This window comes from Melanotaenia boesemani, chromosome 18 (genome assembly GCF_017639745.1).
Source record: "Melanotaenia boesemani isolate fMelBoe1 chromosome 18, fMelBoe1.pri, whole genome shotgun sequence".
NCBI lineage: Eukaryota > Metazoa > Chordata > Actinopteri > Atheriniformes > Melanotaeniidae > Melanotaenia > Melanotaenia boesemani.
This window is the reverse complement of record NC_055699.1, coordinates 17,238,503-17,250,668: the sequence shown is the minus strand read 5'-3', so window position 1 is coordinate 17,250,668 and position 12,166 is coordinate 17,238,503. Positions and strand designations below refer to the sequence as shown.

The following is a 12,166-nucleotide window of genomic DNA, read 5'->3' as shown; positions in this document are numbered from 1 at the left end:
ATAAGTCATTATCAATCCCCAAAATTTAATTTAGTATTAAACATAATGTGGGAATAGAATTGGGATGCTGTAAATTGAATCTATTTTTTATGGCGGGCTTGTATCCATTAAACTGTTTCAAAGTGGTCAAGTAGACATGGACATTAGAGAAGTTTGGATGTGTTCTTGATTATAATTCGGTGGCTTATTTAGTTTGACTAAATTCTATTCAGTCTCACTTAAGATGCAGTCAGATGAAGCAACATTGCATTTGCTGACAATGACTTCCTGGCTTACATTTCAGCTTAGTCCTGTTTTATTTGTAATACAGAATATACTTAAGCAATGCAATTACTTATGATTTAAATGCTCTAAAACTCAATACTCAAGGGAGCAGATACGGTTCAACAGCCGCTGACTGATGGAGGCAGCTAGGTAGTAATAATGTATGACTCATGCGGTTTTATTAGACAAAGACATGCATGTTAGGTCAATTGGACACTCTAAATTCTCCGTAGGAGTGAGTGTGTGTGTGAATGGTTGTTTGTCTCTATCTGTGTTGGCCCTGCGACAGACTGGTGACCTGTCCAGGGTGTACCCTGCCTCTCACCTGTTAAAATGCTGGGATAGGCTCCAGCTCACCCGCGACCCGAAATGGAATAAGCGGTCAAGATAATGGATTGTGAAGACAGCTTTTGCCTTGAGGGAGGTTTATATAAGGGTAAAAGGCAGAGTGTGATGGTATCACCTCAAGATGACCTTAAAAACATAGATGTTTATGGGATGTGTGTGTGGCTGATTTTGATTTGATAATATTTCTATTGATGGGAAAGTAGACAGAGAGCCAGAGCGAGAAAGAGGAATGTTCTAGAAAAATCAATGGAAGAGGAGGAAACTGTGGGGGCAAGTGGTCTTAAGGATATCGCATTTTCTATTTTGGTGTCACTCAACATGTCTTCTCTAAGCCAGCTCCCTCTGTCTGCTTTATGAGCAGAGTTGCTAACAATGTTGGCAGACTCTGCAGTCTGCACATTTAAATCTTGGCTAAGATGCAGGATAATTTCTCTCCAAGGATGAATGATTTCCTTAAATGATGATATGAAACATAATTTTCCCATTTTTGGCCTGAAAGATAAACAATAGTGTGAATCTAACAAAGCTTCACAGCCTGCAAAAGTAAATGTTTCATATGTCACAAATCATCAGCACCACGCTAATTTTCTTTCTTGGTTACAGTAAAGCACTTATTTCTCCTACCATCTTCAGCTCACACATAAGGCAAGCACCATTTGAGCCATCCTGGGTCGAGTGGTCCACTTATGCTTTACCTTGATAGTTACTGAGGGAGTGCAGAGTGGTCTCCAAGCTGAAAGCTCCTCACTTTAGTTCATATGGACAAATCACTGTAATCCCTTAGCTGTTCTCATATTGCCCCTTATTGCACCATCTTCCAATCAACCTCACAGATTGAACTTTGTCAGCCTTTTCCCTATACCTGTTTTTTACAACTAACAGAAAGTCCCTGGAAAGAAAATCAAGTGCAAATAACCACACAGGGTGAATTATGTGATGAGTACTATCATAGGTTACAGTCTATGTTAATTGTCCTATAAAGCTCCCATAACCTTATTATGAAAGCTTGGATTTTCTTCTTTTTTTAATTTTATTTATTAATTAAATATTAATTAAAGTAATTTATTTATTTGTGTTTTATTGAATTTTGGCTACACACCCATTTAAATTTTCATGTGTAGCAGCTTGATTGACAATATAACTGCACAATTATGTCTGTAATCAGTTGTATGTAAAACAATTTCCTTCTTGTCAGTGGTCGGTGTACATTCGGGTCGCTGTACGTAAGGAGAAAGGTCTTCCTATCCTGGTAGAGTTGCTGAGGATAGACAACGACAAAGTGGTGTGTGCTGTTGCCACTGCTCTCAGAAATATGGCCCTGGACATCAGGAACAAGGAGCTTATTGGTGAGTAGTGATAATGACTTTCTTGAGAGGTAATATCTCTTTACCTGTCATCAATCATTAACATTTCTGTCCAGCAAAATGGATTTTGGATACCTGTGGTCTAATTCTTAGTTTTGGTCTCTGTTTTTTTTTTTTTTTTTTTTTTACTGAAAGCCCTTCAATCATGCCACCTCTAATTACATTCACTCATTGCTCTTCCACTGTGCTGTCTTCCCTTCAATTAGATGTAATTTACAACTTATGCAAACATGTAATCACTTCTGACTAATCTTGTTTGGATCATTATAGCCGAGTAGAGAAATTTGGGTCTGCTGCTATATTTTAACCTGTTAAATACTTTTATCAACTAAAACAATTAATTGGTGATCATTTTTATTGAGTTTTATGAGATTTGAAATTATAGTGTTTTCTAGCCATCATATATTGATCAAAACAGTCATGAGCAAGACTCCAAGCTGTGAAGCGTACATTAGTCTGGTTGCTTTTGTCCTTTTTTGTTGCTGACGTTGTTGTTATTGTTGTTTTCAATTTCAGCGATGGAGTGTGATCAATTTACATAATTACTTATTTAACTGAAGCTAAGGTTTGTTTGTTGCTGTGTGAGGGAATTGGATTAATAAAGACAGTACGGTGCTGGCTGTGAGTTAAGGAAATAACTTAGCAGATAATGTGTAATTATAGAAAGGCTGAATGGAGCAGGAAACTAGGAGAGGGAGTAGCACATCAAAGGCTTGCATTGGGCTTTGAGAAAGATACTCGGTAATGAGTGAGCCTCAGTCAGTCTGGTAGCATCAACTCATCCAGGGACTAGGAATCATTAGTTAACCTGAGTGTTGTAAGAGGCACCCTTTTCATCCTTTTTTTTTATCTTTTTCTTTTTTGTCCCCTCATTGTTGCTGCATCACAATGCAGCACTGATGGGTCAAATAATTAACAGGGATATTTTTTATCTTTCTAAATACACAACACATGCACAAATCACTGTGTGTTTCTGTGTGTAAGAGCAACTCTATCTCCAAAATCTCTGATAATTACAGCTTCTTTGTGGGCTCAGTGGTTTCCATAGCAACTCTGGAACCCTCTGTTTCAGGCTAAGGGTTTTTGGAGCATATCTGGGTTTCGCAGAGAGTTCTTGTTGTTGTTCCTTGTGGAACAACAAGCAATTCTGCATCCAAAGCTCAACACACCCCCTACGTTGGTCTGGCTGGTGCACAGCGGAGAATTAAAGGGCTAATTAGTGTTTTTTTGCGCAAGCACTTCATTAGCTCTGAATGATATTTGTTTTATGTTTTGTTGTTGTTATTCAATATGCATGCAGATGCTTTGGCCAGACCAAAACAGGCTACTACATTCTTCATAAAGAATATGTAAAATATATGTCAGGATAATAATAATGGCAAGATGACTTTTAGAACATGTACAGCTATTAGATAAAATATGCAAACATACAGAAGAATGAATGGAGTTTGGTTATTTTATAAAACCAATATTTTCCAAAAACTTTGCATAGACATATGACAGTCTTGTCCAACAGACAAACAAAGTTTAAAAAATGTGAAATATTATTAGTTTAGGATAACAATTCACAAGACTTTCATTCTGTCTAAATGAGGCAGTTCCTCTTACATTTTAAAAGTAAATGTGAAATCTTAAATAAATTTGCAAGACATAAATAAATAAGATTTTGTTTAGTAAACTTTGTTTCCCTCTTAATTATTATTGTTATTTTCCACAGCATATGTTTAGTTTTTTACATAGACTGTAATTGGATTACCTGTAAATGCATTGAGAAACTAGATTTGCATTTGTTTAGGATTTTGATTTTAACTGTAGCTTTACTTATTTAGCTATCAGGGATGACATGTTCATATTAGTCAAAAATAAGACATTTAAAACAAAGCAATCCATTGAGTTAGTTAAAAGCCATCCCAGTACCATCATTAAAAGATTCTTCAGAAATATAACCTCCTGAGTTTTGAAAATTATGGACTATTTTCAAACTTGAGTCTAGAATTTACGATCCTGAATGGCCTGGCCCCTGCATGTTTACTGGATTTTGTCTGTTATTGCCCTACTACTTCTGTAAGATCCAACAGAATAACTTCCACCTTCAACAGTAATGTTCTTTTCTGCCACACAACTTGGACAATCTGCCTTTTCTTTAAAAGCCACCATACAGTAAAATGCACTAAGTGACAATATAAAAAGCTGCAGCTATATAAACTGTTTTAAATCTCAGCTGAACCATATTTGGTATTTGTGTGGTTTTTAGTGTGCCCTGCCAGAGGACTGCAGAGGTAAATTAGCCTAAGGCTATCGCTGATACAATGCATCGAATAAACATTTATGTTCTAAATTATACATGATCCCTTATAAATAAAAATTAATTTAAAAAAGTCATTATTGAGAAAAGTAAATGCTAATGGAGTACCGTTAGGTCAACACTTTATTTAATCATTCTGTTTCACATCTTCCAATATGAGTATATTAAAGCATCTTCTAATCATTTAAAGACTGTTACCATCAGCTTTTAATACTGGTGTCCTTTATACACTTATCTGCAGAAGAGAGCTAGTCTTAGTAAGATCCACAGTGGTTTTTCCAGTTAAAGATAATGCATTATGCTGCTAACACAGTTGAGAGCAGTGTCTCATCCTTGATAGAAATCAGTGTGACAGCCAGAGCTGTTTATATTAAGAACAAGCAGAGCATCACACCAAAACTTGTATTTGTGCAAACACAGGGATTGTCATCAAACTGGAAACCTGCTGCAGTCACGGTGTCACAGCTTCTCTAATCTTCCATAAAAGTAAATAAAGCACAGTATGAGCAAATGAACTGTAAACAAATTTGTACAAATGTAACTTGTTATGAAAGACGTTGCATAGCATTTTAGCTGAAGTCAGTCACTTTACTGCTGCAAAACTTCCCAACCAGGATAGCTGGGATGCTACAGCAGTTATAATGATACTATCGTATATTGATCCTCTAAGGGAAATCTATCCCTTGCATTTATCAATTCTAAACAATTAGAGTATTGCTCAGCCACTATGTGCACCTGGGAACCAGCACTTAACCGATACCTTGGTCAAAGAAAGTTTGAAGTACAAACCCAACACTTACATGGAGAGGTCCCTCATTTCTTAACAGCTGTTGCTGGAAAACATTTGCAGGTATATCACGTCCTCTTCTAATTTGCTCATCGTGCATTCTTTTCCTTGCTTCCTCTGTTCTCGCTTCATTCCCTTCCACCTGAGACGTGAGTGGGGGAAAGCAAGAAGAGAGAGGAAAATAGTCGAGGCATGAGATATTTAAGAAAATGAACCACAGTTGCTTCTGTGCCATCATATTATACCGTCAATTGAATATGACATATGGAGCAGCTGCACATCTGCTCATAATTTTATTATAACCTCACATTAAATCTTATGATCTAAGAGCACAACAGACAACTTATAAAAGTCTACCTAGTGATACAGTGTTAATTTAAGCTGTTTACAAAAACATAGATGCATACACTAACTATCAAAGGTTTCAACATACTTTCCTATTACATGTAATGTGAACCTGTGTCCAGACTTTTGACCAGTAGTCTAATTTAGATGTAGAAACTATTCTAGAGCTTGGTGTAATTGCATTTTAAATTCTAACACATTTATAAGGATTTTCAACAGGCAGTAACTTCCTGAAGTCAGGAACCCATGGACATGTGCTTTTGCTCTGTGATGCTTTTCCAGGCCTTCACTGTCAATGTTGTGTTCAGCAATTCAAGTGCCTGATCAATGCAGAATAACTAACTTCTTTACTTTATCTGCACAGACAGTGTATCCCTGTACATGTCACAATTCCCCAAACTGCTTCTGTTCTTCTGTCAGATCATTAATATATACTAAAAGCTTTTTGTATTTAGAATCTTAATTTCCATATTTGCACATCTTTTCAGCTTATGTGAGACATACCTTCTCCATGCTGTAGTCTTTTCCTTCTTTTGATTCTGCTTTAGGTTGATGTTGGCACCACATAGAATATTTCTTTTTCAAATTATTTTTTTTAAACAACAATGCTTTGGACCTTGTAATGATCCATTATTCTTTGCTTTTGTGAAGTCTTCTATTTATGGTACCTGGATAAAAATATAACTACATCCTGAAGAATGTTCCTCATTGTGATGGTTGTTGTTAAAAAGAACAAAAATAAATAAACAAATCATTGTTACTATAGAAAACGATTCTGAAATTAACCACCAATATATCTTCTATGTGTTGTACTGTACAAGCCTTTTTATGTTGCTCAGTTCAACAATAGGTTCTTATTTTTCTCTGATTGTACAAAAGTTGTTCTCGCAGCCTGTTTTGTACCGAGAGCTCCTTTTATGTTGTGAGCTTATAGCAACAGCTCTTAAATGCACATATTAAACCTGCAAACCAACTCCGGACCCTTACATGCGTAATTGTGAGGCCTGTGCTTTTGTTGAATGTGCAACACATCTAAACAAAAGTAGTGCCCACAAAACAAGTACTGCAATATTCCTATTGGTATTCAGTCTTGCTTTGTGTTGCTTCGTGGACTGGATGATCACTCTCTCACATTAATAAGGAAAAAGCAACGCATTTTAGCCATTTTATACTTTTTGTCATTGCAGTCAGGGACTTCAGTAGATGGTGGAAGGTCCATACGAAGCCACAAGAGCTTGGCACCACCTCTTCATGCTGGTGACCAGCCTGGTTACATGTTGCTGTGGGTTGCCATCCCATTCCTCCACCAGGAGTTGTTAATGGTCAGAAATCGTGGTCACTTTAGCATGACCAGTATGCCTAAACTGATTCCACAGCTGCTCAACTGGGTTAAAGGCTGAATAAATAGGATTTTTTTCCTTAAAAATAATGTTAAATGTTCTCATTTGCTGCGAGGGACAAAAGGAAGCTTCCCTATAAACAATCTGTCTCCTACATCAACAATATCTTTGTCAAGTTTTTCTCCTTCAAAATAAGAGTTCCGTGCAGGAATAACTTCGGTCCACTGTGTTGCTCTTTCCTACTTCCTGGTTCCTTATCCAATCATATGCGACTCCCCACGGTTGCCTAACAACAACAAGGCAGCGTTTGGTATTTTATGTCGGCAAAAGAGCAGCAGCGTGCAGTTATTGAAGCTTGTAAAAGAAGCAGACCAGAAATAGATTCAGAAAAACATAAAAAGCCTCTGCATCCTGCTAAAAAAGCAAACGACCAAAAACGGAATAAAACGAGGATCAATATTAGAGAATCTTTTGCAAGGTGGAGAAGTCTGAGCTGGCAAAGTTTGTCCTTGGCAGGTAAGCACAGGAATTTTGCTTAAATTAACCGAAAAGTTTATCTTAATTTACAAAGATTTTAGTCTAATTTATTTCTCGGCACTCATTCAATTAATGTGTGACTGTATGGATGTATTAGTGGAGTAAATTGGTGGTCCGTTAGTTTACAACAACAAATGTAATGATGTTTGGGCCAAGTGAATACTGTGTTTGTCCTTATAAATGTATGAAATTACTATCAAATTAATTTATTGAGTGAGACTAAGGGAAAACTGGAAAACTGCCGCTGCGTGGCATTTGTTGATTAATATAGCGTTACACTCTATTTTATGCTAATGTAAATTAGCGCGTGAAATTAGCGCTAGCATTGCAAAGCATAGCAACTTACTGTGTGTGTGAATCATCTTCATGTTTGCTGGCGCTATGTTCTCCGCCCTCCATAGACCGTATAAAAGAACCGTCCTCTCAAAAACCTACGTGAAACTCTCCGAGGGGGAAGGGGGGAGGGGGTAAGAACGCTCTCCATGTTTTTCTCTTTCGACTGCAGTTCTGATTTGAAACACTAGGTGTCAATGCTACTTATTTTGCCTTTAAGGTCTGGACTCATGGCCATTTCATGTTCTCCACTCCAAATTCTGGAGGTTCTCTGTGATGATCCTGGCTCTGTGGAGGAGAGCATTGTCATCCTGTTAGCTACCAGATTCTGCAGATATGGGATCGCCTCTGGCTTCAAAATCCCATTCCAATATGTCTGTCTGTCAATCAGGTGCACATACCTGGAAGCACTTGAATCACAACAAAAAGAGTGAATACTGCCAGGAATTTTGCCACACTTTTTGGGGGGGAGGGTGGCACTACCGACACATTTAGCTATATAGCTCAATTCCACAAAAGCATGATCCTTACACGTTATATACCTTGTTGGAAAGCTAACTTCATCAGGCTTTCCAATAATGCATAATAGAAATAAAATGGTATTGTTAAATAATCAACCAAACACAAATTTCCAAACTATAATTGCATTTTTCCCAGGTCTCTGGGTTCCAGACTTCAGACAATAAGTGCTTGCAAAGGATTCACAACAAAAAATAAATTAAAATAAATATAAGTAAAATTTTAGTAAGAGTTGTGTTCAATTTTCCACCTTTTAACTTAAGTTTCTCAGAGGAGACAATGAGAGTGGAGGCTGCTGCTTTAAGGTTTAAAGTGTATCAGATACTTAAAGTTTTGGCTTAAAAGAAGAAAAACTAATATTTTGATTTATAGGCTGTCAAATGAAACAATTAATCTAGGATCTTAATTAGATACTTTCTTCTACTCACGAAAAGACAGCTTTAAATATTTAATTATCAACATTTAAAATCATATAAAGGTGATTACTCAAAGTTCATCAACTAGTGTTTTTATTAATATGTTTTAAGTCCTTTTAACACCAAAATTGTATTTTAGGTAGAAAGTGACAGCTACAAACGATGGGACTCAGTGGCACACAGAAAGAAAATGTCCAAACTACACAGAGAAAATACATAGGAAGGAAGAAAGAGGTGAGAGGGGATCAGTCAGGGTTGAGCCTTTGCTCCTGACAAGCTGTGTGCTGATCTATGTCGACAGAAGAGACAGAAGCCAAGCACTCCTGAGAGATAAGCCCCATTTGGCCCATCTTCATAAACTTTATTCAACACTGTGAATCTAAACTCTGACTCTAATACCATTCATCTTTACACCACACAAAAAAATGGTTTAACCCCCCAAACCACAAAATGATTTTACAGAGCATTTGGTGTGTTGTAGGATCAACGTTTCACCTGATTGTAATATCATTTTGCATAGTTAATGTGCAGAAAATCACCTCTTTCCAGAAAAATTAAAAAAACAAACCTTTATCCATTAAAACTCAAGTACAGGCTTGGCATCATTACCGTGGAAGAATTGTAGCTTGGATGAGAGCTCTGCAGATTGCATTGAGAATCATCTTTTGCACGTAACAACCTTTGTGTCAAATCTTTTGGAAAGCCCGGTGTGATTGGATCACAGCGAGAGAAACAAGAGGAATTGCACAAGGAGAGGCACAAAACAAGAAAAAAAAAAAGACTGAGTCAGGCTAAGAAACCTGAACACAGAACGATGGAAGATGAAAAAGATGGGGAGAGCTTTGATGGCTAAGACTTAACTGCGTATATATGCTTACACTCCAGTCTATGTAATGTGATTTACTGCCATATTGATGTCTCTAAGAATCATTCTTCTCATCTGTCAATGCTTTGTCTACCTCCTGATTTCACCTCCTTCACAGTTTTGATTTGCATAATATACTTCGTGGCCATGTAGCAATAAATGAGTCCCATTCACAGCTACACTGTCTGTCAGTAAAATTCTTCCCCATTTACTCACAGATGGTAATTTGACACACATGAATTGGAAAAAGCACCTGAATGCCAAAACACACAGCTTTTTGTTTTTTGTTGTCGTTGTTTGTTGTTTTTTTTTTTGTTTGTTTTTTGTTTGTTTTCAAATGGAGCCATTTACTTGTTCATGCTGTGCTTGCACTCAAATCCATACTAAGGTTAGTGTTTAATGAAAAAGTGATTAATGCAGAAATTTGTATTAATTTAAGGCATTTAATGAGATAATGTGTTTTCGTACAACGTGACTTGCTCCAACTGCTAAATTTAATTGAGTCCCTCAATTATGTGGGTGTATATTTATTTATGCGTGTGCATCAGGGTTAATTCAATTTAATACCAAACATGAATTCTTAATATAATGTCCCATTACTGGAATCACAATACAGTTTGTGACTTATGAAAGTAGAGAATTGGATGTGAAAGGTTTTGTGTAAAACATAAAGCATCGCTTGTGCTTTAAACAATTCACAGAAAGCACAGATGGCCCCAAAATATACCAACATTTAATACAGATTTTTTAAGGCTCTTAGATACCAGATTTGCTGCTAAACATCCTGTTACAGGGCTACATTAATTATCCGTCAACATCAAACAAAACTTTCCACTTAAAAGTGGCTCAAGACCATCTCTTTCATGCAAGTCAAGCGGCGTGCTCATTCTGTTGCACATCCTGGCTTAATCAGTATGAACTTTTTCATGATAGGTGGTGAAGCCCCTCACATCTGTTTGAATCACTTTAAAAACACCTTCAGAACACTCATTACTCATTTTTCTGATTGCTTAGAGAAAAAGTTTGCAGGGGATATGTTATACCTGACTGATTGCAGAAACAGAATCAGTGCTCGTCGTCTCTGAATTGATTAATAAATAACACTTTCTTGCAGAAATTCAAATGTCAAATATTAAAAACTCAAAGCAGCTCTTCAATAAAAGCAACAGAGGAAAAAAGATATAAATAAAGAAAACTATGCAGAGGTCACAAAAAATGTGTTGTTTTTTTGCCTCTTCTTATTCATCTCTTATTAGCTTTACCTCTATTCTCCTTCATTCATCTTCATTATAATATTATGATGTCCACCTTTTTGCCTTTTGACATGAATATTAGAGCTTTCCCTCCACCTCAGTTTGCTCCTTCTTGAATCTCCTTTCATTTGTCTGTCCCACTCCCACACCTCCCTCCATCTCCGTCTCCCTCCAGTGTTCTCTCAGACATGAGCTCATAGCGGCTCACCTTCCACCCATTGCCTTCTCTCTTTCTTTGTGTCTCGCGTTGATGACATCAGTGCCGAGGAGTGTTACTGTGGAAACCAAAGCAGTGCGCCACGGGGATGTCACTAATTGCATGATTAAGTGTGTGATTGTGCGTCACAGTGTGTTTCTGTTAGAGGTCAGTTACCATAATGCTCAAATATAGAAGAAGGTGAAGAAAACTCATCTTTTTCACGCTTTTGATCTGAACCATCTACTCTCATTCTCAGCCTTGTATTGTTGCAACACCGGACTAATCTTGGCAGAAATCTGCTTTACAAGCTGCTGTCCACTTTGTGCATTCCCAACTCAAGCAAATATTTTTAGAACACCAAACAAGGTCCATTTTGTGCTGTCCTTACCCATCGCAGTTTCCACATATTTTGCAATCCCTTCTGTCAAAAGGCTGCATGATTGTAGGCATAAACAACTTTGCAAGCAGGCTGAAAGACAGTATGTCCACATCTATCGACTTGCACAAAGTTGACACACAATTCTCTGCCCCTTTTGCAGTAGTACTTTATGAAATTTCTCCGTCCCCTTTGGGATAAATTGTTTTGTGTGTGTGAGGGTTTGGCACGTCTTTTATCAGCACACTTTGTTCTCCCTGGCATTCCTCATCCACTGTGCCTCCCTGCCAGACAGGGAGCACGACAGGCAGAGAGAAATAAGAATAGTGAACAATAAAGTGAAATGGAGAAAAGGACAGAAAGTGCTGTCGTGCGATTATGAGATTTTTCTTGCAGCTGTTCCTCCAGGATCTGACTCATTTTCAGGTTGTCTTTGAAGGTACATGGACACAGTTTGATCAACATTTTTGAATGGGATTTTCATAGTTTGGCATTTATGATTTTCTTTTTTTAAGCCTGCTGATTATTGCTGTGTATCTTAACAGCAAAAACCTTTTCCACCCACCATGAAAGTGAATTCTTTATTTTCTGTTTCTGTCATTGTCTATTCAAATATGTTTATGTGTGCATACATCTCCCTAAGCAGGCACTTTCATTGAGAGCGACTTTAATGAAGCCACAGGTTCTTTACAAGTGAATAAACATCCCTGCCTTCCCTCCCTCTGTTCCATCCCTGCCATGCAGTTTCTGCTGTAAACCCATCACCTGCAGACATCAAAGACAGAGTGTGGGATATAACCAGTGTGAAAAAAGACCAAACTCAGGAGGGCAGAATATTTTCTAAGTGGGAAGCAATAGCATGCCACTTTCCAATTTTCTTCTGATTCTGACCTCTTTAGACTGGCTGTGTTTCAT

The 12,166-nt window shown here is 37.4% G+C and overlaps 1 protein-coding gene across 1 annotated transcript in view; it reads left to right on the top strand.

The window, feature by feature from the left end:
• ctnnd2a (catenin (cadherin-associated protein), delta 2a) overlaps nt 1-12,166 on the top strand; it is a 142,229-nt gene that overhangs the window by 103,636 nt on the left and 26,427 nt on the right. Inside the window, exon 17 of the mRNA XM_041968887.1 lies at nt 1,808-1,958. Coding sequence (XP_041824821.1) covers nt 1,808-1,958 — 151 coding nt within the window. The remainder of the gene's footprint in view (nt 1-1,807; nt 1,959-12,166) is intronic.